The sequence below is a fragment of the Lissotriton vulgaris genome, chromosome 2_1, assembly GCF_964263255.1.
Source record: "Lissotriton vulgaris chromosome 2_1, aLisVul1.2, whole genome shotgun sequence".
NCBI lineage: Eukaryota > Metazoa > Chordata > Amphibia > Caudata > Salamandridae > Lissotriton > Lissotriton vulgaris.
Window position 1 is genome coordinate 1617236840 of NC_141687.1, and position 25167 is coordinate 1617262006.

The following is a 25167-nucleotide window of genomic DNA, read 5'->3' on the forward strand; positions in this document are numbered from 1 at the left end:
ATGCTGTGCGCAGGGCCCTGTCTCCACTTTCCTGTACATACCATATCTGCTGCTGGGAACGATCCCTCCACTTTTGGTCTGGTGTGTCCGTTCTCCCATCAGTAGAGGAGTGGCTTCCTCATGTCCCCTTGTGCGAGGGGCGTGGCTCAGGTGCAGGCGGGAGCCTGTAATGGCAGCGCAAGCAGCAGTGGCGGAAGCCCTTTCTCCTGAGGGGCAGGAGGAGGCAGCTAGATTTCCTGAGAAAGCGGGCGTCCACCATAAACATCAAGCATGACATGCCACTGCGCTATCAGACGTGAAGTGGGCATGTTGTTAACAGCACAGTAAAAAGCGGGCGACATGCTTAAATCTAAAGTGCAGCGCCCGATGACGTGACTGGGTTGAGGGGCTGCAATCCGCCGGCGCAATTGTTGACTGTTGGTCATACATGCCAACATTTCAACTTTGATAAGAGGGAGAAATATGCGTGGGTGCGGCCACACCTCTGACTCCGCCCACTGATTCAGTCGTCAAGTTATTCGATTCAGGTACATTAATCTCCAGACAATGGTGAACCACACCTGAATATAAGTGAGGCTGCTTTTATTGTTGATTGAAAACTACTGAATATACAAGGAACTTTGCAGTGCCAGCCCCCAGTAACAAAACCACTCCCCCCCCCTTTCCAGCCTCCAAGGGAAACACCCGATGCCCGGTCCGGCCAGTCCTGCCTTGCTACCACCCTTCAATGGTGCCCCTCATCTTCACTTAGACCATATCTCATGTGTATTTAATTTCTCCTATAGTGTAACTCATCCCAATTATGTAGGGCAGGGTGTCACAGTGTGTTACATCACGCACATTATATAGAGACAATGACTCATATTAAGGTGAAAGTCAATGTATAGGAAATGTTACTTAAGATAATGGTTGCTACAAGGTGTAATCATTCTTTAATCTATCATTCAGTCTTTCACCATTCATTCTGTCCTTCCATCTATCTACCCATTTATATCAAAACATATTCAACCATTTGCAAACCTATCCACCATATATCCTTCCATCCATCATTTCACTCATCCAGCCCTCCATACACCCTTCCACTCATCCATCCATTATTCATCTGCCCACCCTTTCACCCCATCCATCCGTACAGTCAACCATCCACTCTTCCACCCATCCATCTATTCACTCATCCATTCATTAATTTCATCCATTGATCCTATTACTCATCCATCCTCTCACTCATCCATCCACCCTTTCACTTATTCCCTCATCTATCCATCCTTTTGTCCATCTACCCCCTTTCACTCATCTATCCATTCACCTTTTCACTTATCAATTCAATCCATCCATCCTTTCACTAATCCATCCACCCATTCACTGACCCATCATCTAAGCTTTCACTCATCCATCTTTTCACACACCCATCCACCCTTTTACCCATCCACCTACCCGGCCACCCATACGTCCATCTATTTACCTTTTCTCTAATCCATACTACCATTCATCCATCCATCCTTTTATCATCTATCCATTCACCCTTTCATTCATCCATTCATCCCTTCATTAATCCATCCAGCCATTCACACATCCCTTCACTAATTTACTCACCCACCTTTTCACATTATGAGCTGAGCATTTGTCTGTAGAGTTGCAGACAGAAGAGGCCCATCAAGAACTTCACCTTGCTGTAGTTCCTAAAGCAAGGGGTGGGGTGGGGGAAAGTTCTCTATGCCCCTGCACATAGGCAGTATGAAAACGTGGAAGTCATGAGTCATGCATGATGCACAGTGCCAGGATGTGAGGTGACTGTGACATGGTGTTGTTTCCAGGGATTTAAGTGGTGTAAACAAACTGGGGGGTCTCTTTAGAGGGGGTGTTCGATGCAATTAAGGGCGTGGGTTAAAAGACCTAGGCTAAAAATCAGCCCTTAGCATAGTGTTCCGCCCGACTGGTATTATGTTGTTTGTCATTGCATCCAGATATATATTACAGCAAGTATCATTACACCAAAAACAAGCCAGGACTATTGGCTTTGTCAATGGTTATTAGTTGCTTAAAATAAAAAAGCAGCAACCAAGGCTTTGTTGAATATAATATTGAAAATACTTCAGTTCAAAAATGATGAGACAGTGAAAGAACGATAACCCGTTCTTTTCAAATTATTTTACAGGTTTCTTTATATAAACTGTTTTCTAACGTTGGTAAAGTTGCAGCATTAGCGTTTTATCTTTTACTAGCTTACCCGTCGCGCGTTGCTGCGATCTCAGAAGAAAGGAAATTTAAGGAAACTTGTTATGATAACATTCAATTTACATTGTGTCATTTTTATTGAAACTTATTCATTTTAATATGGAAAACATTTTAAAGTGTTGTTTTAATTCTGTTTATTTATTCGAGTGCTTGTGGATACACAGTATTTTTTGTTTTTCCGTCTGGTGCGTACACAAATAAATAAGAAGGTTTTCCGACGCGTGAGCTGGCCACATACAGTTGTCCATGTGAGAAGCACGGATTCTCCAAATCTAGTCCACACACTATTGTCCTTGTGCTTTGTTGATGGTCATTGCAAAAGCGAGTCTTTAAACGTTGAGTATTTGAAAGATTATGAGGGCCCTGGGAGTTCGGGGGGCCGATATTTAACAATTTTTTTTTGCCAGAAACCTTCACGGGAGTGTACTCAACAACTTCCCAAAGTTTCATGGAGATCGGATGAATGGTGTAGTAATGCATAAAGGACAAACAGACATACTTTCGTTTTTATATTCATAGATCTAACAGAATGCCCAGCTGTACACTGAGGCAGGTGAAGGCCGCCACATGCTTTACCAGCCCAGACTGCCCCCTTGACATTCTGTATGTGGCAATCAGCCGCATACAGAATGACAATGGGCTGCTCTTGTGCTCAAGGAGGAGTGCGAGGCACCCCATCAGGGAGGTGAGGCCTCTCACAGGAGAGTGGTGCTGCTCCCTGTGATGGCCAAAATTACGGACAAAAGGCGTCCGTAAAAGGGATCCTCACGGACAACGGACTTGAGGTCCAAATTACGGACTGTCCGTGAAATTTACGGACGGCTGGTCACCCTACCAAGAAGGGACTACTAAGCCTATTCACAAATTCAAAGCAACGATTTGCAAAGACAGTAAAAGGAGCCAATTGAAAAGATGGGCGGGGAAATGGGCGGAGCTTCTATGCCATGTCTAAATACAGCATGCCTTGCAGAGCAGCGCTTGCGCTGCCCAGGCTCAAACTAAAAATATATGGTATTCGAACATAAAAGTAGGATTTTAAAAAGAGTGGTAATGAGAAGGCAATGCAACCCAAAAACTCACCCATAAATTAGTAAATCAGCCAGTAATGCTGACTGTTGGATCGGGTGGGACCAACATCCTTGAGACAGGCCTATGTCATGGCGCACACGAATGATCCATGTTTACCTATGACAACAAAAAGCAGCATTAGGGATCCAGACATCAGTTTAGTTGGGGCACTTGGGGCAGGGGTGCCCATCCCATTACCGTGCAGAGAACTTTTCCATCTCAGCGGTGGCCATGTCATGATGTTCAAATTCTCCAGGAACAAATCTTATTATGCATTAAGAAGGTCATAGAGGTCGATGAAAGCTGCAAGGGAGGACCTAATCTATACACTACACTAGCCTATAAGTTAATTATTTACCTGTCTGTTGGTAAAAGTGAAAACACAAGACAAACCTCATATTTTTGTTGAATTGGCACATACATGTAGAAGTCAAGTCTTCTACATGTTTTAAATGACACTTATACTCTAGAATATGATCCTCATTCCTGGGTCATATAGAGGATGAAACCCCCAATGCACCCAAAATAGTTATCTAGCATGTCATTGTGTTGATATATGCTTTCTGGAGAATTTGTGTTTTGTTTTTTTCTTTTCATCTTCTCCACCTAAAAAAAGTTGACGTTGACCTGGTTACAGGTGATCATGATTAAAAACTGCAAGGTCTTCCACAAGAGATTGTCCAGTTTGGGAGCATGAGAGGGTCTTGGGATGTCTGTAGGTGAGATCGCAGCCTTTAAAAGTTTCTGTGGGTTCTACTCAATTCAATTCAATTCAAAGAATCTTTATTCAATGATTAAAAATCACCATAAAAGCACACACATATTTACATGAATAAAAAGTCATTAAACATTTTCAAGATCCTTATACAAAAATATTAGTGTTAACATGGAACACAGGCAAGAAGGAATATAACACTTTAAGAAAGATAAAATCAGAAACATATCATTCATCTCCCCTAGTTAGCCTTAAACGGACCGCTACCTTGATAAAATTCATTATACAACACAGTGTTAAGGGGTCCGATGCTTTTTGTAAAAAGACTAATGCCTCCCTGGCATGTTCCAGTTTAGCTTGTTTTAAAACTTTTACAAGAAATCTGCGCCTGGGCATTGTACTCAGATTGCCATCTTTGATTGTGCTTTCAGTTGAAATCACTGTTAGGGCATAACTATAGAGCAGTAGGCCCTTTTAAAAATGTGCACATATCTGGCTATTGTCACTAACATTTCTGTTCCAACTGTTACTTCCCTTATTCGGCAAAACTGCTGTACCCCTCACATGGGCATGTTACAATCTGGATCACTGGGCCTTCTTTGATCGTGTCTTTTGGTGTAAAATCACACATCACTCTGCTACCCATCTGGTTGGGCTTGTGCTATGTAGTTGCCCACATGTTGTCTCCCGCACTGGATAAGCCTACACCTAGCAGGATTATTGTGCGGAATATTCGAACATCTAGACCCAGAATTACTAAACCTTCCAGTCACCCTTGCATCGCCAGAGGGAATGCAGAGCAACGAAACAGATTATTTGACATTTGCGAAGCCACATAAGGCCTTATATGTGTGGCCTTGTGTGGCTTTATAGAGAAATGTAACGCAAAGCAGCAGCCTGTGCTACATTACATTTCTTAGTTATAGGCATTCCATGGGTGAAGTAAAGGCGTTCCTGTGCATCAAGCAATAATTTTCACGCACTTCCAGATTTACTAAGGTTTGTAAAGTTGGAATTGCCTGAAATTCCACTGGAAGGCTTAACGAGGAGAAATATGTTTATTTCTCCTCATTTATTCCCCTTTCTTTGAGTAATGCATTCTTCATCACACATAGAAAGAGAATTAGAACATTGGAATGTTGGGAGCTCCATTGAAAACAATGGAGTGCTCTGGGCTTATAATGGCTGGTATAAGCCTGGAGCTCCAACATTCCAATGTTTCTTTGTTCACAGCTCTGGCTGTGAACAAAGGTTCTGGGAGACTGAGGTGATTCCAATCCCCTCACGCTCCCAAAAGGCTTTGTTTTTTTTGTTAGAACATTCTGTCCTCTAGTGACAGAATGTTCTAATAGCCTTATAGCCCTTCGTAGATGGGCTATACAGCTATTAAAGTCCCTCTCCCTTGTTAAAGGCCCTCGCCTTCGGCTCGGGGCCTTTAACGCTGGAGAGGGCCTTTAATAGCCGGTATAGCCCTCTACGGCGGGCTATAAGGCTATAATATACCTCTTTCAATTGTGTTTGTGCCGGAAGGTATTCCTCTCTCCACAAAAACAATCCTTCCCCTAATGCAGGCCCTCTTGCGCCATGGTGCAAGGGTGTCTGCATTGGTGTTAGGCAGCCACAAGTGCTCCAGTGCAAGAAGAGAGCTAAAGAGCACAATGTCTTAGTAGATATGGCGCACTTCAGCTCTCTCCCGTTCATCCATTGCTGCAACTTTGCTTGCTGTCCTATGTTGCGAGAACTTTTGATAAAAATGCCCCTTAGTTTCTACATCCAAAGGGAAACAGTAGACATTTCACCTCTCACGTGTCCTGCATGGTGCAAATACACAATGCACCTGGGATGTCATTGTGCTCACAACATTAATCCCCTACAAGCAACAACACACAAGCATTCAAGACTGTACCTCAGACAGTGTTCTCTGCACACTGATTCAAACCTCTAAGATATTACATCATAATAATAAAAGCCACACATAGTAGAGCACACTAGATGGTGCTGCACAGTTGAATGTGCTGCAGGCCAGCTGTAACTTTACTTTGGATCTCGCTTTCCCCACAACCTTTCACTAGAAAATAGCAGCCAGCTGAACACTGCACATTTAGCATAGCTTAGAGTTGTCACATAGTTGAGTACAACAGCCCACGGTATACAAACAATGTACAACTCCTCTACAACAAAATACACTAAACGAACACCCACTTAACGCCCCAGAGCCAGTCTAGTTTTTCACTCCACATTGTCAATTACCCCAGACAGATGCTTCAATCTGGATGATGCACGTACCAGCTTTCCCAAATGGCATGTTCCCAAATTGTTAACAAGCACTGGCGAAGCCAATAGATCTCATCTATGAGAGAGCCATTGGCTTTGCCAATGTGTTTTACCAATGTTGTAGAGGAGAATGGCAGCTGTGCAGCGTGGCTAAAAGTTATTAAAAGAGTGCTGTGACGAAGGAACAGGATGCTAAAAATATCACTGTGACACTCCCAGTACTAGCAATAGTGGTGGGAGGGTGCACAACTGTGTAGTTTGATGGGTTAAAGAAGGAAGCTCCAAGGTTCTGGGTGCTCTCAAAGGGTGGTGTTGTCCGTCTAAACACCTATGGATATCAATAAAGTTGTGTTTGCAGAGAACCACAAGTACATCCCCTAAAGAGGCACACCGATGTAGATCACAAAATGTGGTTCAATATTCGATTGAAAATGTTATTTATTTTCTTCAGTTTGATTTTCTCATATTTTCATTATTTAGACTGATATTAACAACATATCAGAAGACAACGTATGCTCGTAAATGTCAACATATGAACTTTTAACTCCAATGCATTTCGGGCGTGGGAGCCCTTGATCACGGAGAGCTGAGGAGGAAGAAAACGGAAACGAATGTCAGGGGACGGGTGGTCTATTAACGAATAGGGGAGTTTACTGGTGCTAGTGGTGTGGGGGCTGGGTCGTCACAGATTATATAGTGCTCGATGCTGTTGTGAGGGTTTGGGGCATGTGAAAGTGATATTACCGCCTGTGAAAAGTTTTTCCCGTTTCCGTTGTTAATATCAGTCTAAATAATGAAAATATGAGAAAATCAAACTGAAGAAAATAAATAACATTTTCAATCGAATATTGAACCACATTTTGTGATCTACATCGGTGTGCCTCTTTAGGGGATGTACTTGCGGTTCTCTGCAAACACAACTTTATTGACTCCCAGTACTAGCCCACTCATAACACTTTTATTTCTTCCTATGGTGAATGTGGAGCGGGTGAGGGGGCAACAAAGACAATTGGAGGGTGGAGGGGTCAGAGGTAAGAGGTAACATGGACAACAGGAGGGTTGGGGGTGTTTGAGAAGCGCCAAAGCTACACAGGTAAAAGGAAGGTGTGTATTTGGAAAGAAAAAGCAACATGGACAACGGGAGGTTAAGAAGCAACATGGTCAATGGTAGGGTGGGAGGGAAGAGGCAACACTAACAACTGGGCCATTCAGGTGGGAAGGAAGAAGCAACCCGGACAATGAGGGATGGGTGGGAAGGAGCAATAAGGACAACAGGAAGGGTGGGTGGGAAAAAAGGAACAGACAACGGGAGGTGGGGGTGGGAGGGTAGAAGCAACAAGAACAAGAGGGGTGGGTGATGGGAGGTAAGAAACAACAAGGATGTCTACACTAGCTAAAAAGAAAAATAGTGCCTTAATTACAGCACCAGCAATAGAAGGACCCTAATCAAGATGAAGCAATCAGTACTTGGTCCATGCTCCAAATGGAAGAAAAGGAAATGAAGCGGGCACATGTGCCCATTTAGAAGGTAGCAAATGAGAGTGACAATGAAGCCCACAAATGGTGAGCAACAGGCGGGCTCCAATCCTCCCATAGAAAACAGTATCTCTCGCAAGCAAGAGAATTTACGCTTGCCAATGCAGGCCCGACTTAAAAAAGACCTCCAACTATACAAACCAAACACTGCTAACCACTATAACACATATATAACCAAACACACAAAAGCAACATATTTAATTGTCTTTCATCCAGTCGATGATGCATGCCATGCACCTGCGGAAGTTGGTTAGCGTGGCGGAGGGGTCATCTGATAGCGAGAGGATGAGCCTGGGTGTCATCAGCATACGAAATTATGTTAGTCCATATGCTCTGATGACGTTGGCCAAGGGAGTTATGTAGGTGTGGAACGGAGTAGTGCTAAGACCAATCTTGAGGGATGCCTCTGATGGTGTTTTTGAGTTTCGAGGTGAAGGGTGGTTGGAGGATTCTCTAGGTTCTTCTGGTAATGGCCGAGGCGATCCATTTGAGGGCGTCTCCTTGAATTCCAATGTGGGAAAGCCTTTTGATAAGAATGTGGTGAGATACTGTGTCGCACACTGAGAGGTCGAGTCAGATCAGAGCTGCTCATTTTCCCTGTTCATGTGGGCTTCTGATGTCGTCTGTGGCTACGATGAGAGTGGTTTCAGTGCTGTGGCCAGTGCAAAAACTGGATTTCTGTGAGTTGGCAGTTGATGGTCTTTTCAAGGACTTTGGTGGAAAATGTCAGCAATTCTGCATGTTTCCAGTCTTCTGGGAAGGTGACATTGGTGATGGATGCAATGAAGATGGTGGTGAGCTCGCTGATTGTCTTGCTAATAGGGTTTAAGATGTAATGGGGACAGGGGTCCATAAGCACCCCTGTCTGGCCGGAGTTCATGATGGCTGTGGTGTCATGTGCGGTGTGCGAATCCCATGTGGTGAGCAGGTGGTCAGTTTTATCATTCGTAGGAGCGAGAAGGCTGAGGGTGTCGGTGGTGGTGGTTTGGGGTTTGAAGTTTCTGTAGATTTTGGAGATCTTGTTGTGTAAGAAGTCAGCCAGGGATTCACAAAGTTCCTGGGAAGCGAATGTCAGCCCAGTCGGTGATCCAGGTGGAGAAGTTCTTGACAGCCTGTTCTAGGTTGGTTGCAGCATGTGGGGGGAGGTGTTGAGGGCGTCGGACCATTTGCTTTTTGGTACTTTGTTCCAGCTGCGCTGTGAAGTGCTGGGTGGTTTGAAGGCGATACTGCAGGAACCTGAGATGCTGAAGTGGATGATGGCAAGGATCGTCCAGGTGAGCTCGATGACATGGCCATACTTGACTTTTTTGCTGGCCATGAAGATGGGGTCGAGTGTGTGTCCAGTGATGTGTGTTGGGTTGGTGGCAAGTTGGGTGAGGCAGATGTTGTCCATGCTCTCGAGGAGGTTGGTGGTGTTGGAATTGTTGAGGTTGTCGAGGTGAGTTTAGTTAGCCGATGAAGATCTTGAATTTGGAGTCAATGGTAAGTGGTGAGATAAATTCAGGGATGGCCTCCCAGAAACTTGGGCGAGGACCTGAAGGTCTGTAGATGAGGTTACCACTGATGGTGGTTTTGAAGTTGGAAGTTGAGGTGTGACATTGTCTGGTGGTACAGTGTTTTGTTTCCTTGTGGATGATGCTGATTCTACCTCCATGTTTGTTGATATGGTCATGGAGTGCTATCTTGTAGTTTTCTAGCGTAGCTGAGGCGATGTAGGGTGCAAATGCGGGTGTGAGCCAGGTCTTGGTGTTGAAAATGACAACAGGGTGAGGAAGGTGATGGTGTCCCAGATCTCAGTGGAATGTTTGCAGATAGCTCATGAGTTGAGCAGGAGGCAATGAAGTTGATCCGGGTGGTCATGATCAACTTGGTGGTGTTTGTTGTGCGTGCAGGAGCTTCAGTGTTGCAGGAGAAGAGGCAGTGCCAGCACGTGAAGGGTTATAACGTCAAACGTGGCGATGTGCAGTAGCAGTTGTTCTTAGAGAGTCTAGGGTCCAGAGCTCAGAAAAGGAGTAATTTTGGGAGGTTAAGAACCAGGGTTCCTGGCACTGAGCGTGGTCCAGGCACAGACGGGCGCAGACAGGCTTGCCTTTGGCATGCTGGCAGCGTGCCTCCTGCGAGCGCCTGCTGCATGTGCTTAAGTAGGTACTGGGTGGTGGGAGGGGCACTATGGCAGGGGACAGGGCAGATGGGAAGTGGGAGGGAAAGAGAGAAACAGAGGGAAAAATATAGTGGGAGAGTGTGGAGGGTGGGAACAGCACAAACAGAGGGAAAATTCTGGCAAAACCGAGGAAAAACTGTAACAATGAGGCAGCAAGAGAAGAAAATGTAGGGAAAACAATTAGGCAGAATATGCACAAGGAACAAAACAATCAGGCCGTATATGCCCAATAAACATAGATTTCACTGCAACACTTCTACAAGCCTTGTCTGCACCGGAATACCCATCCTGTATACATTTTACCTGTTGCAGGTATAATGTAGCGCAGGGTTTTTCAAAGTGACTAATCTGCTTAGATGGCCTTTCACAGTCCCTCTTTTCATCATTGAATGTTTCATCACTACATTCCATCTCGCTGCTCAGATCCCGTTGCCTATACCTGCTGGTCCTCCCTAAAACCACTCTTACTCACATAGCTGGCCGCTCTTTCTCATTCTTAACCACCAAATACTGGAATATTCTGCCTCTCCAAATGAGATCACCAGAGAACCACTTCTTCCATAGTTATGAAACCTTCATCTTTTAGACTAGAGCGCTCTCCTTACCATCTCACGTGCTTTCTGTGAATACCCTTAGCCCCAGGATACCTTTTGGGGTGGTTTTGCACTTGATTTAAAAATCTCAAAAATACATAAACATGGAAGACAACCAAGCAAGTCACTGGTCCCAAACAATGCCTGGTGTGCCTGCCTGTCCCTAACCTAGCACATGCAAAAGGCACACCAGCATCATCCCACAATGTTGAATTTGGCCACAATGTCCGGACCAATCGCCATCCCTATGTATGTCTCTGTTGATTAGACGAATATGTTTGACATTGAGGGTAGGCAGGGAATCTTTTGTTGTAGAGGACGCTTGAAGGACCCGCAAAGAACGCCTCCCGAGGCAGGGTCCCACAGGGCACAGAAGGGGTAAACCCCGCAAACTCGTAAAATTGGAAGCAGACGAATGGGCGGCATGGTTCAAACCCCCCAATCAGAAGGAAGTGGCATGTCAAGAAAAGAAGGTTACAAATGCAGGGTGCAACACCCTGGCCATAACTTGACCTTTCACACCTGCTTAGTGGCCGTAAATCAGGGGGCTGTGTGGGAAGTGCTATGATAGTTATTGCAGACCAATTAATCAGACTGTTTCATAAAGATCACAGATGTGATGAAGTATTGAATTCATGGAGTGGTCGAATGGCTATAAAAATGCAGTGTTTATGTTCCATGTTTGTGAATAAACTGTGGCTGTTATGTACCAATAGAGACTCAACTTGTGTTTACTGAGAGGGGATAAAAAGGGTGCATGAGCAAGGTCGGGAGGGACTGGTGGATTCTCGCACGTCTGGGAGGGGTTTGAGGAAGGGTCTTTCTATCGTGCACATCTATGCTGCGTCATAGCCAGGTTGCACTTACCTAAAGCCTGGTGATGCAACAGGCGATAATACGTATGAACTCAAATTTGGCATAAGGATGGACACATATAAATTATGTATGGCTGTCTTCTGCCTTGCCTTGGACATCTAAGACCAACCACTCAATGATAGCAGTGAGTGGCACATCAAAAGTTACAGATAGTATTTCGAATGAGGGGTAAACATAAAGAAATGCAGTTTTGTTTTCCGCTCACCTTGGTTTATCCCCTACGGTTGAGCAGAGTACTTTTACTGATAATGAAGTGCTTGCTTACATGTAACATGGGCGGAGAGAGACGGCTTGATTACAAATGTTCTTTCAAGTGTATCGCTTTCTCTCTCAACAAGCCTTCATTTTTAATTTCAGGTTTACATTGTCGGTCATGTTCCTCCTGGTGTCTTTGAGAAGAAGCGAAGTAAGCCTTGGTTTCGGCCACATTTCAACCAGCGCTATGTGAAAATCATCCAACAACACAGCGAGGTCATTGCTGGACAGTTCTTTGGTCATCACCACACCGACACCTTCCGGATGTTTTACAACAGTACAGGTGATGGTTTTTGATTGAAACTTTTCTTTTTATGTTTTTAATGAACTTCAACAATGACCTCATGTTTACTTTACCTGTATTTATGGAATAACCTGTTACTGCCTGAGACACAGAAAGATAGTGCTAAATTTTGGGCAGTAATAAATCACCCATACTTTGTAGGGTTAGATCATCAAAGAGCGGATTGTACCATCCCAGACGAGCAATGGGTGACACATTTTAGTAATATCTATCGTCACAATGATACGAGTATAGATCAGGTACTCCCTCTTTCCTTAGCGCCAAATCCCATCTCTCCTTTTACTCAGGATGAGGTGAAAAAAGCTATCAACGACACACTCTGTAAAAAGGCACCAGGACCAGATGGGGTTCCGGCAGACTTTTTTAAGAGTGCCCCTGATTTTAGCTCGAAAATTTTAACCAATGTTTTTAATGCAACACGGGAATTCATTTTCCCCTCCAGCTGGGCAAACTCAACTATAGTGCCAATTTTTAAGAAGGGTCAGAGGACAGACCCGGCTTGCTATAGGCCAATTTCCCTTATTGATTCTAGTGTAAAAATTATGGGCAGAGTCCTATTATCAAGACTGACCCTTATTTTAGAAAGTAGGGGTATTTTATCTAATGCACAATATGGTTTTAGATCCAAGAGAGGAACGTTAGATCAGTGCCTAAATTTGGAATTAATTCTAAATAAGTATGTGGTCGGCAGGGAGGGGTCTTTATACATGGCCTTTATGGATCTGTCATCGGCTTTTGACCTGGTCAACAGGTCGAAGCTGTGGCGGATCCTCTTGGCCATGGGTCTCGACCCCCCCTTGGTCAATTACCTGGCCGAGTTACATAAGGACCTTCTGACCTCGGTCAGAGTTACTCAGGACGGAAGATGCACCTGTCACTTTAAGTCGGAGAGGGGGGTTAGGCAAGGGTGCATACTTGCTCCCCTCCTCTTCATCTTATATATTAATGACCTAGAGGCAGTAATGATAACAGCCCACAGCGATATTCCGCGTGCAGGGGAGACAAAGATTCCTGTACTCCTGTACGCGGATGACGCTGTCCTCCTGGCACGCTCCGGAGTCGCGCTAAATAAACTTCTTGCATCCTTCGGGACTTTTATGTCATCTTTGGACATGAAAATTAACACAGACAAATCACATGTAATGATTGCTGGCCCCGCAGGAAGGAAAAAAAAGTCACTAACTTTCTCCTGTGCAGGAAAGGAGGTAAAGAGAGTCTCCTCCTTCCCATACTTAGGCGTTATTTTTGACGACAGGGGTACTTGGGGCCCTCAGCTTTTGGCCAAAAGTAGCGCTGTCGCTAGAGCGGCCGCAGGGCTGCTGGGTTTTGCCAAAAAGCTGGGTGCTCGTCCAATGGAAAGCATCATTAAAGTTTATATCTCCAAATGTCTGTCAGTTGCCCAGTATGGCTCGGTAATCTGGGGATATACCTGCCCAGCTAAAATACAGACCGTAGAGAATAAATTTTTGAGATCCTTGCTCTCTGTCCCCCAATCAACTTCGACCTTTGCAATACATACAGAGCTAGGTGTGGGTTATATCTCAGATTTATTAAAACTAGCTCCAGTGATTGGTTGGATAAAAATATGGCTCAATCAGGAGCTAACTTTAAATCATACCATCCTAAAAGATTGTTTAGCCCTGGATAGAGCCCTCCACATTCCCTGGTTGAGATACGTTAAAATGCAGCTTACCCTAGCAGGTCGTCCGGAGCTTTTTTGTTCTCCAGAAGGAATAACCTATGGCGATATAAAACTAGTCAAAAACACCCTGACAAATTTATACGCCATGGAAAGGGAAGAAGCAGAGCTAAAAAAGACTATGGTAAGGAAACATTGCACGCTCTCCTTAGCCCCAGGAATGGAACCTTATCTCCTCTTTACCACAAATTCCTATCATCGCTTTCTCTTAACGAGATTTCGCTTTGATTTAATTCATTTTGTACTGGGCAACTTCAAATCTTGGTCGCGACCCGAGGATGCCGATCCATGCGACTGTGATCATTTTTCGACACAGGACACGATGCACTTTATTATGTTCTGCGGACATTACACTGAGCTCAGGAAAAGTTATCTGCTCCCTATTTTACGCCACCAGGGCTTTATCCAGGTTAAACCAGCCCTGTTGTTCTTGCAGCTCCTCCCCAATGTAAATGTAGCTTTTTCAGTGGCTAGTTTTCTGGTTGCAGGTGCACGTAAAAATAAGCACCGCACAAGGCACAGGCACTTTATCTTTGACAAATGAATTTCCTCTCTTCCTCATTTTTTAAATGAATTGTGCTTAATAAACCCTTCTTTTTTAGCTTTTTTAGATATTTATGTACGTTGCATCGCGGCTCATCTGTTTTATAATATTGATTGAATGTCTCAGATTTGTTAAATTGTCTTTGTGCTTCAATGAAATGTATTGTAACCAGGATATGTAAAATGCTTGCTCTTTTATGATTTTAAATAATCGAATAAAGAAAATTGACTGACTGACTGACTATTTATAAAGCACACACCTAGCCACAAAGACCTGTGATGTGCTCAACATTAACAGAAGGACACACAGCAGTAGCAGCTCCTGGAGGGAGTGCTGCCGGGCCGTGAAGCAGAGCGGGGGATGGGCAGGGTGGGGGTTCATAAACTACAGATTATGGCCGAACGCAGGTAAGTATACAAATAAATAAATAAATAAAACACATTTCATTGCGCGCGCTGCATCGCATTTGGCGAAATATTGTCTGCCATAAACTAAATTAATTTGTGAGTCGATTAGAACATCTGCTGTCACCCAGCCGTTAAAGTGCATATGGTGCAGTGCAAACTTGTAATTTATTGAGGCGTAGGAAGGGCCCATTTCGAAACTGAGCAAAGCATCTAGAATGGACGCTTCTAGTGCAGATGGTGACGTCAGTAAAATGCAGCTAGTTATAATCCAGCCGTAGGTCAAAATCGCTTCTTGGGCCACTACTTTTAAATTATTTACAGTCGTTTAAGTGCATATGGTGTTGTGCACACTTAGAACGTATTAAGCAATAAAATACCCCATTATCTAAGACATGTTGGTGCCTATGAAACAGACGCTTTTGATACAGATAGCAGCATCACCCCTACTTGTGCCCACTTAAACCTAATTGCTGCCATAGGCAACACGGATCAAGTGCATGGAGAATTTAAGATCAAATCGTTTATTTATGTCCGAGGGAGAATTATCGTGTACCGCACAATTTTAATAGAAACAGCGTGAATTTGATATAATTCGTGAGGTTTTTAGTTAATTAGTTTTCTATAGATTGTCTGGAAAAAAAGTAAGGCACTGCTGAGATTCGAACTCAGGATCTCCTGTTTACTAGACAGGCGCTTTAACCAACTAAGCCACAGCGCCACCTGTGCAAGCCAGCATTTCCACTCTCGCCTCTTTCTGTTTAGAACTGTCCGGTGCTGCGCTTTCAGTTCTTGAAAGTTTTCATATTTTTCACCTGTTCCCAACAAGAAGATGGAGAGGAAAACCTGATACAGGAATGGAAAAACTACAATACTCATGAAAAGTTTATGTCGGTACAGATTCATATTTGTATCCATTAGTAATATTTTGAAGCATGAACACCATGCACTGGCAGACAAAGTGCTTGACATAGAGAAAGGTACAAATGTAATAAAAAGGGAAATACTATAAAGGTCACTAATACGTACGAGCCACGTATATGAATGTCTACGTAACCTCTCGTGGCCATCAGACGCCCCCCTCCCCCTGTGCTGTACAGAGATCACTACATACCATATGCTCTATCTGCAAAGCCCCGGTGAATGCACAAAGATACAAAAGTGTTTTGGTTGTTTTATTCGATACCTTGTCTTCGTCTCCTAAAATGAAATTGACAGGAATTTTTTTGCAGTTTTACATAGCGTGAACTCGTCCCGAAGGCATCAGAGCGCTTAACTTGAGTACCAGTTGCGTTGCAGGCGTCACTTTCTCACCAAAGAACACGTTTCAGTTTTCCCGGTACAGCCGAGGAACCCGCCAGTCTCGGAAATAAAGGTGGGATTTAGAAGTGCAGAATGAGAGCCCCATTAAAACACTAACGAGGCTGGTGGTAACGATTGAAGCATCCACGGTGCACCAATTACAATCATTGTTAAACACCAGGCACCACATCACACGGTTATTTACCAGCATAAACAACAGTCCTCACTTTAGCGTGCCACTTTAAAACGTCCTGCACTGTGCATAGCTTTTTTTTAATGTAGATACATACAAAAGACAAGCACCTACGGGCACACGGACAGCGGGAGGGGGGTTGGGGGGCGGGAAGACGAACAGCGGGAGGGGGGGCAGAACTGGCACACGGACAGCGGGAGGGGGGGCAGGAACGGGCACGCGGACAGCGGGAGGGGGGGCGGGAACGGACAGCTGGACATCGCAACCCACCCCTGAAAACAACACTTACAAAATGGGGAAAAGAAAGCTTAAAAAAACAAGGATCAAAGGACTCAAGAGAACACATATTTACGTCACTTTTTAGATTTTTCTAGTAAAAAATTGGCATTAATAAATGACACAGCAGCAGACATTCGTTTAGCTTACAATAAAATGCCACTCATACAACATGGAAGCGCCACACAAAGGTACACTGTAAAACTGAAAATAACAAATATTTAAACACAAAAATTGGCAGTGCCTCATACTAGCCTTGCTCCGGTTACCCCATGCCCCCAACAGACCGCCCCCGAACTACAGTTTAAGTTGTACAAATGTACAGCATTGAACGAGTAAGCCAGGGCTGGCCCACCAACCCACCCTAACGCGATTCCAAGCTTCACCTCCCAACCTTCCCTGCTCACTCCACGCGCATTTCCCATGTTTCAACAGTCATAGCCGTTCCCTCACCGTTCTCCAAGTGTTGCAGGAATTCTTGCGCCGCCCTCTTCTCGTGCTTCTGCAACGCCGACCTATGGAGACTCCCGCTCCGGGCGCGAGCGCCCTGCCCTGGGCAGCAGCACTCGCAGAGCCGCGCCAGCAGCTCGCGCACCTTGTAGGCCCAGCTCGAGCACAGTTCACTCAGCCCGCTCAGAAGCTCTCGGAGCGCCAGCCAGCACTCCTGGCACAGCTGCCCCATTCCTCAGTGCTGACCTAGACAGAATAGCTCCGAGGGCCGCAGACCAGCTGCCGCTGCGACGTTTGGCTGCAAAGGCAAATAGAACTGACGGTTTCGAGAACACACATGCACACACAGCGCTAGTGGAATACTTGGGGCCCAGCCACCCTCCAAAGTGGTGTGTTAAGAGCCGGATGCTAGCCACTGCCATGTGAAATAGCTGGGACAGGAACAAAGCCTGGCCTTTGTAACAACAAACTTGCAGGGAGCCAGGCAAAATCTCGACTGCTGACAGGGGAAGCCTTTCTGCATAAGTAAACAAAGGGAGTCTGAGCTGTGCCGGAGTGACATTACGCAGTCACCACCTTCTTCAGCTGCAGGCACTGGACTCCTTATCAGCATGCACAGAGAGAAGAACAGGTTTCCCCAGTTGTCGAAAAAGTATTCAAAATGGGAGGTGTGCAGTTGCAAGTCACATCTGCTTCATGGCAATGTAATATGCGTATATTTTTCTAAGCTTACGGGTATTTAAAATATATTTTGGTCTTATTTGTTCCTATGGGATTGAGGAGTTCGTTAATAAAGCAAATAAGGGGATATTTCCTTGTAAAAAACACAATTTATTTTTAACATTGCTTCGCCTAGTGATTTCTAGTTGTCCCATCTCCCCTGTATGCGCGAACACTTACTTTTAAAGCAAACTATGAATGAACGGCTTTGGTATCACACCTGAGTAAACAAGTCGGGTCCCGGGCCGGCAGCCAATCACAGCGTGGTCTGGGGAATGACATCACGGGGGTGTCCTGGCCGGCAGATTCGGGGGCGTGTTTTTCGCCCGCTCCCCTTCCCATTGGCTGGAAGGTAAAATTCCAGCCAATGGGAAGAGGAGAGGGCGGGACTTAAAAAAAGACACGGAAACGCCCCCGAATCGCGTTTTCACGGGGAAAGCGTGATTGATAGCCAGTCTCTTCCAATGGCTAGCCTCCATTTATGGAGCTAGCCAATGGTAGACAGAGGCGGAACTAAGCCCCATAGTGTAGGATCAGAAGATTTCACCCTGGGCGGAGCACCTGCTTCGCAGGTGCTACGGCCAGGTCAAAACCTAAAATAGGGGGCATGGTTCATCAAGGGGAGTGCCGTCAAAGTTGTTGATGCATACAAATACTTTGGAGTATGGTTGGATCGTAGGGGCTGCATGGCACCGCACAATCACACCCAGCAGGCGGCAGCAAACTCCCTGGTATGGGACTTTCTCAAGTTGCGGAAATCACTAGTGAACCCCGACCTGCGGCCCCTTTTAGAGGTGATGGGCTGCAAATTACTTACCACCATCGCGTATGGTGAAATGACATTGAGAGACAAAATGGCCAATTGGCTAGACAGGGCACAGTCTACCTGCTATTGAAGAGTTTGTTCCCTTCCTAATTGTATATCACACACCCACATGCGACAAGAGTTTTGCCTATCTTCACAGTCCGGGATATTGAAGTCAAAGTTTTTAGCTTACAGCCTTAAAGTTAAGCAGGTGAAGAAAAATACATTAAAAAACATAATATGGGAAGTAATAAAAAAGAAACCCGGACAAGCTGGTAAAAGTGCGTAAACCTTGCCCTGGATGTAGTGGAGGCACGAGAGATTTGATCAAGTGCCTCCTGGTGTCTCAAGTTGATTAAACTGCTGGTATTAGGCAACTTGGGGTTGGGTGGTAGCCAAGCGGGGTGTCGCTAAATACTGGGGGGCCCGCATATACCTACACTTAACGAATGGAGGGCAAACCTTGATTTGTATATGGTTGGGGAACAAGTGACATGCAAGGCCCGGGGCTGCCCTAGGAAGTACCGGAAGATATGGGCTCCATGGATAAACTATTATGATCTGGATGTCGAGGGGGAAGCCTAGGGTGGGAGTCAGCTGCATGGAGGATCGGGAGAGGAGCCTTGAAAGATGTACAAATTCTGTCTGTGACTAATATGGTGTCCCTTAAATGTCAGAACTTGCTAAGTCGCCGTGGAAGCTTGCCTGAGAAGCGATTTGTTGCAGCTAGAAGCCCGATTTCTGAAATTCATAAAAACTGTCCTAGCCCCACCTGTTGTTGCACTAGATTCTGAATCCTTAATAGTCTACTAAAAACGAAAGCATTAAGTGGCGGTGTTTCAGGCTCGGGGTTGCCCGCAAAAGCATGGGAAGATCTGGACCAAGTGGGCCGAATATCGGGGCATTGACCTTTCCATCTTTCCAACGTCAGTAAATCCAGACCCTATCGACAGACTCATCATTAATGACTCTCCAATCTAATTCGCGGATTGGCCAGCGTGGGGCTATGCCTGTACATTTATACGCATACATAGTGTTCCATTTGGGAAGTGTGGTGCAAGGGAGGCGGGAGGGGGGGTTGTTGGCTCGAAAGTTGTACAGATCCTCAAATGCTACCCACACCAGCAGTTTATGTACCTATAATCTATGATTTGTATGAATATTGCTTGTGGGGGGTTGGCCCCGTTGGTTGCAAAATCTCAATAAAATTTGTTGTAAAAAAAAAAATGAAAGCTTTAATGCACCATACCTTATATACATACCTCCAGAACTGCTCGACCCAAGGAAGAGCTAGAAACCTCATTTTCTTTCGCCGGCCTCAAAACACTGCATTCTTTAAATACCTAGTCTTGTTGTGTGTTTATCCGTGGAACTAATTTTTGAGATAAAATTAGCACTTTATGCCTTTGAAAGCACCTTAATTTAATACAGTTTAACTTGGTTAGGATGTAGATTGGGGGTAAAGGGAGCATTCTAGACAGCGGATAGAAAGGGTTCTCCTTCCCTTCCCCTTGTTGTTTTTTTAACTGCTATTTTTATGTTTGCCCTATCAGCCCTCACTTGTTTGCTGCTAATGCCCTTTCTTTTTTAACTGTTGTAACTGTAATTTGTTATGCATGCCCTTTCAACCTTTTATTTGCCAGCGGTCAATTCTGTACTTTGCTTGCCAGACATCTATCTAGGAACTCCATTGTAATGATTTTAATTATTCACACAAAAAATAATATAGTGTTATCTATCTGCAAGAGAACCAGGTGTGTAAAAATAACTTGATTCCTAGTCAAAGTATACTTACAGGTAGTTTGCAAGTCGGTCGGATTACTTAATAAAGTTTGGAAGAATCGCTGTTTATTGTACCCTCCCGCATATGTAGGTTAGGGTACATATAGAAGGTTTCCCTGAGCTGTAAATATTGCACACGATGTAACTTGAATGTATCCTATCCCCTATATCTGTTCTGATAGAACGTTTATTCAAAGGACCTGCCTATCATAAATTCGCGGTATGCTTTAGCTGTGAGTGATGTCATGTAACTGATTCTTTATAAAAAAAGTGTAATAGTTCAGAGGCACACAGAGAGAGAGTAGAGTTTGGGTCAGCCATTGGCTTTCACATGTTTTTCATGGTTTCCTTGGGTGAGCTGTTCATCGAGGTATTGGCATTTCATACATGAAAACAGTGTCCCCTTTGTGGATTTTGGTGATGGGGCATCCAGCAGTCCTTTTGTTAGACTGCAAATGCCTCATGAGATGCAGCTTATAATTGAGAGCTCATGTGTGTTCTTTTGTATCGTTACTTTGCTGACACAAAAGCATTTTGATTTGTTATTTATGTTACTTTTGTTTAGGACATGCATGCTTTTTGGATGCTTCAGTCTGTTATCTAAAAAGTTATTGTAGAATCGTTGAATTAATCTTAGCCACTGGTAATTACTCAAGCCACACACCAGTCCATTGTTTGTTTGCCCTCCACACCACTTCAGATTAGACAGTTTTAGGCAAATCAGCTTTAGTCCTACTCTATTTGGAATAGACCAGCCCAAACTGCCAAGCCAGGTCCTGTCTGAACCAGAACACGAGCAACCTAAGACTGATTTTGCCTTAGTTGGGGGCATTTCAGAAAGGTGCAGCTTGGCTCCAGTGGCACAGTGTGCACGGGCACTACATATCCGCATACCCGTCGAACTGAAGTCAAAAAACGTGATGGGTGGATAGCTTGAATTATTCTCAACCACTGTTAATTAGTTGGGCTGCATCTCAGCCTGATATAAAGTCTCAGTGATATTCACTAATGCCATTTGCATGTTCCTTTGTTTCTCTTCACTGTCACAATAAGTTGAATTTATGGCTTTATGTTCATAAAGTAAAGATGTGTGCACACAGCTTACATCTTCCTCTCCGGACTCCTGAACGTAACCTAACTGTAATCTTGACTTTGACCTTAGATCACCCTCCCTTCAAACCTAACAGATGCCATTTCTCTAGGGGTAATGTTGACCCAGTCCTTCCCATTATCATTCTACCTGCAATTACATTTATTTCTGTGATATGATTTTTGTTTCATTAAAATGGGCATTCAAATAAATCAGTTGCTCATTAATCACATTCCAATACATACTGACATACACGGCCAAAAGGTGTTAAAAGATCATAGATCACTCCAAATAATACGAATTCATATGCACCAGAATCTCGGTTCCCAATACATCAACCTGCCAGTACAGATACACAGAGAATACACATATATGCTTCATGCAGTGTGCATTCAATGCTTGTGCTACAAAGACTCACCCCTATTCCAACAACTAACTTACCCCAAAACGTGAGAACTGCCACGCAAATCCCTAAACTATAAAAAATCTACATCTACGGTCTTCGATTACTTGAGGCTTTACAAAGCCTAGAATTAAAATAACCGTTCTGTATTAATGAAGAATTGTGATTTATGAATTATTTAATCATTGGGCTTTAAGTTACTTTGAGGGGTAGGTGTTGCATTTATGTGTTCTTGACCCAGACTCCTGGGATTAATTGGATAGTTCTGTCGTTGATGTGACACTGCAGAGGTAAGTCCCAGTTACAACCAACTATTTACCTTCAGACTTGTTTTTTTGTGCACAGGTTCACCAGTTAGCAGCATGTTTATTGCACCTGGAATAACTCCTTGGAAAACCACTCTACCTGGAGTGAGTAATGGAGCAAATAATCCTGGGATTCGCGTCTTTGATTACGACAGAGGCACTCTGCAAGTGAAGGTATGAGAAGTCTTCAAGAGCCCAAATCATCATGTTATTTTACTCAATCTGAGCTCAGGCATAAATGGAATATTACACTAAATTGTACTAGAGTAGTGCCAGGTGTTACGGATGTGAGTGGCAGCCTTATTCCAGACTCTGCTACCCCGTATATTAGTACTCTGGCGGGGTATGAGTATGAGACGCAAGCTCTTTTGTGAATGGGTGATGATTGTCATGGGACGTCCAATGGAGATGACTCAGTGGTATTCACAAATAGAAAACAGCCACAGGACAATGCTGTAGATCAAATGATCCACAAGAAAATAGCAGATTCAAAGACTGATAGTAAGGCGATTGTTGAACAAACAGATCAACCAGGAAACCAATTGACAAGGGTATGAGGCAAACGAAAGATCAGGGTAAGGCAATAAAGAAATGATAAAGGAAAGCACATAGAACAGGCATACTGAAACATGACCTCTTTGACTTTATGTCCGGGGCAGCTCTCTGCATCAGAATCAGTCAATCTCATATTCAATTCAGGTCACCCCAACGTTTACATTTTCATGGGCCAAATGTTTTGATTGCAGCTTCAAGGGTAATGTGACTCTTGATCTCAGCACAGCATTTCCCCCTCAGATGACATAGTAGAGCTTGTCTTTGAAGCCAACTGAAGGACAAAGTACTTCTTCCAGAGTCCCAGCAAATGTATGAAACTGCCAGGCTATATTTGGAGGCAGGAGTATGTGTTTGATAAACCACTAACAAAAAGAATTGTGTCATAAATACGTGCATATTCTTTTACAATAGATGGTACACAAAAAGAGGGCAGGAGTCCTCTTATACCGAACCTTGATGATTTTAAATTTAGAATACAAAAGTATGCTGAACCTGTCACGTCTAACAGGTTTCACAACAACAAGCATATGCATGGATGAACTCACAAGCACAGGAGCATAAAGCCTTCACAAGTATTAACATAAACGCAAAGTTTCTACTGAAGCAGAACTTTTGTTTTTCTTTTTAAATCTCACCCTGGGAACCGGCAGCATTTCGTGGCTCGAACCAAAAATGGGAAACACTGGTTCAGGCTTTAGCGGGGTTTATGGGTTACAATAATCAAGAGAGACCATTCATCTAATCAGACACTTGCACCCCCAGAGCAAATATAGTAATGCTAAGAATGATCTACCTTGTCAGCACAACCACCCCAGCCTAAAGGTAAATTCACGTGATTACTATGCCAATACCACACACACGCATGGTCCTATAGACGGATAGCTGAAAGGACATCCCAGACTTACTATCAAGTAGAAACTTTGGGGCATATTACCAAGCAATAGCGATAATTATCGCTATTGCTTGGTTAGAGACAAATATTTACCGCTGAGCTGCGGCGATTTTTACCGCAAATAAACCTTGGTATTACCAAGGTTTATCGCAAAGGCGATAAAAATCGCCGCAATGCATGAATATCGCTGAAAAGTCAGCGATATTCATGCATTACCGAGCTAATGCTTTTAGCCATGTTATCCACCTCCCATTGGATAACATGGCTAAGAACTGCTCAGGGCAGGTGTGAGCTTTTGGAGATATTCACGCTTAGCGCGAATATCTCCAAAAGTTGGTAATAGGAGATAGCGATGTTAGCAACTGTTTTCAGTCGCTAACATCTTGGCACGCCCACTTTGCATGTCATTAGTAATACATATCACTGACATGCAAAGTGGGGCCCAAGATGGTCGCTATCTCCTACTAGCTGTCGCTAACTGGTGTTAGCGACAGCTAGGTAATAGGGAGATAATTTTATCTCCGCTTTCTTGGCTTTTAAAGCCAAAAAAGCGGAGATAAACACCCTTGATAATATGCCCCCTAATCTATCGGGGAGTGGTGTTGTAATCCTCCAACCTTCCCTGCCGTACATCAGAGGATACCTATCTGGCTGTCTTACATTGAAGACATGTCTGACTGAAGAAATCAAATGCTAAAATAAGTACTGTATTTAGTGGAAACTGCTTATCCCATGAATTTGTTTTTCTCTCTAGGACATGGTGACCTACTACTTGAATTTAACCTATTCCAACCTGGAGGCTCCACGATGGGAGAAGGAATATCGCTTGACCGAAGCCTTCCAAGTCCCTGATGGCTCTGTGGAATCCATGCAAGCAGTTCTGGATAAAATATCTACTAACAAGTGTTACTTGCAGAAGTACTATGAGTACAACTCTGTTAATTACGACCTAGAAGACTGTGATCACAACTGCAGAATTGATCATGTGTGCGCCATTAGGGAAGTCGATTTTGAAAATTACGACAAATGCCTAAGAACAGAAAGCGCCTCTTCCAGGATTTCACTGCAGTTGCCACTGTTAATCACCATAACATTACTTTTCTTCGGACTGTAAGTGGCCAGTTTGCTGTGTGTAGCTTTGTACATATGTTAAATTATTATGAATTAAAAACAATTGTACCTTCTGTCTCCATGTTTACTGAAGGTAGAAGAATACTAATGTGAACTTAAATATAATAAAAATTAAAGCAAAGGCTTGAGTTGCTAGGAGATAATTTTTTGACATTTTTATAGCAGATTGCTGGCATGTTAGGCAGGTTAGAAAGCTCTCTAGCAATTGGAATTCCAAAAACATGCAATCTGAGGGAATATATTCTGGACAGTGTAACACAGAACCACAATTGTGAGCAGTGTAACATAAAACAAATACCTTGAAACACATACCTCAAAGGAAGTGAATAGTGCGGACATCCTCACAGAGACCTATTTTTCGTCATTTCTACCGATTGTTAATCTTTCCTAGCCGCCCTCTCTTTATTCTTCCTTTGTCCCATCTGACAACACATTGCTCTTTTTGAACCTTCTTTCACTGCTTCCTCAGTTCCACATGTCAGTTTTCTCTTCTTGTCCTTTGCCATTCATTGAATGCATGCCCTACTTTTTCATCTACTTCCCTGATAATATTAATTTTATCCCTGCACTTTTTAACGTTTTCGAATGCCGTTGCATCT

General features: G+C 43.9%; 1 protein-coding gene and 1 non-coding gene across 2 annotated transcripts in view; one reads left to right on the plus strand and one right to left on the minus strand.

Annotated features, from left to right (window-relative positions):
• Positions 1-24684, plus strand: part of SMPDL3B (sphingomyelin phosphodiesterase acid like 3B) — a 152734-nt gene extending 128050 nt beyond the window's left edge. Inside the window, exons 6-8 of the mRNA XM_086957490.1 lie at positions 11816-11996; positions 22031-22164; positions 24192-24684. Of these exons, the coding sequence (XP_086813616.1) occupies positions 11816-11996; positions 22031-22164; positions 24192-24551 (675 nt within the window). The 3' untranslated portion in view covers positions 24552-24684. The remainder of the gene's footprint in view (positions 1-11815; positions 11997-22030; positions 22165-24191) is intronic.
• TRNAT-AGU (transfer RNA threonine (anticodon AGU)) lies at positions 15312-15385 on the minus strand. The gene has a single exon. It is a non-coding gene; the product is annotated as a tRNA-Thr (tRNA).
• Positions 24685-25167: the final 483 nt, after the last annotated feature.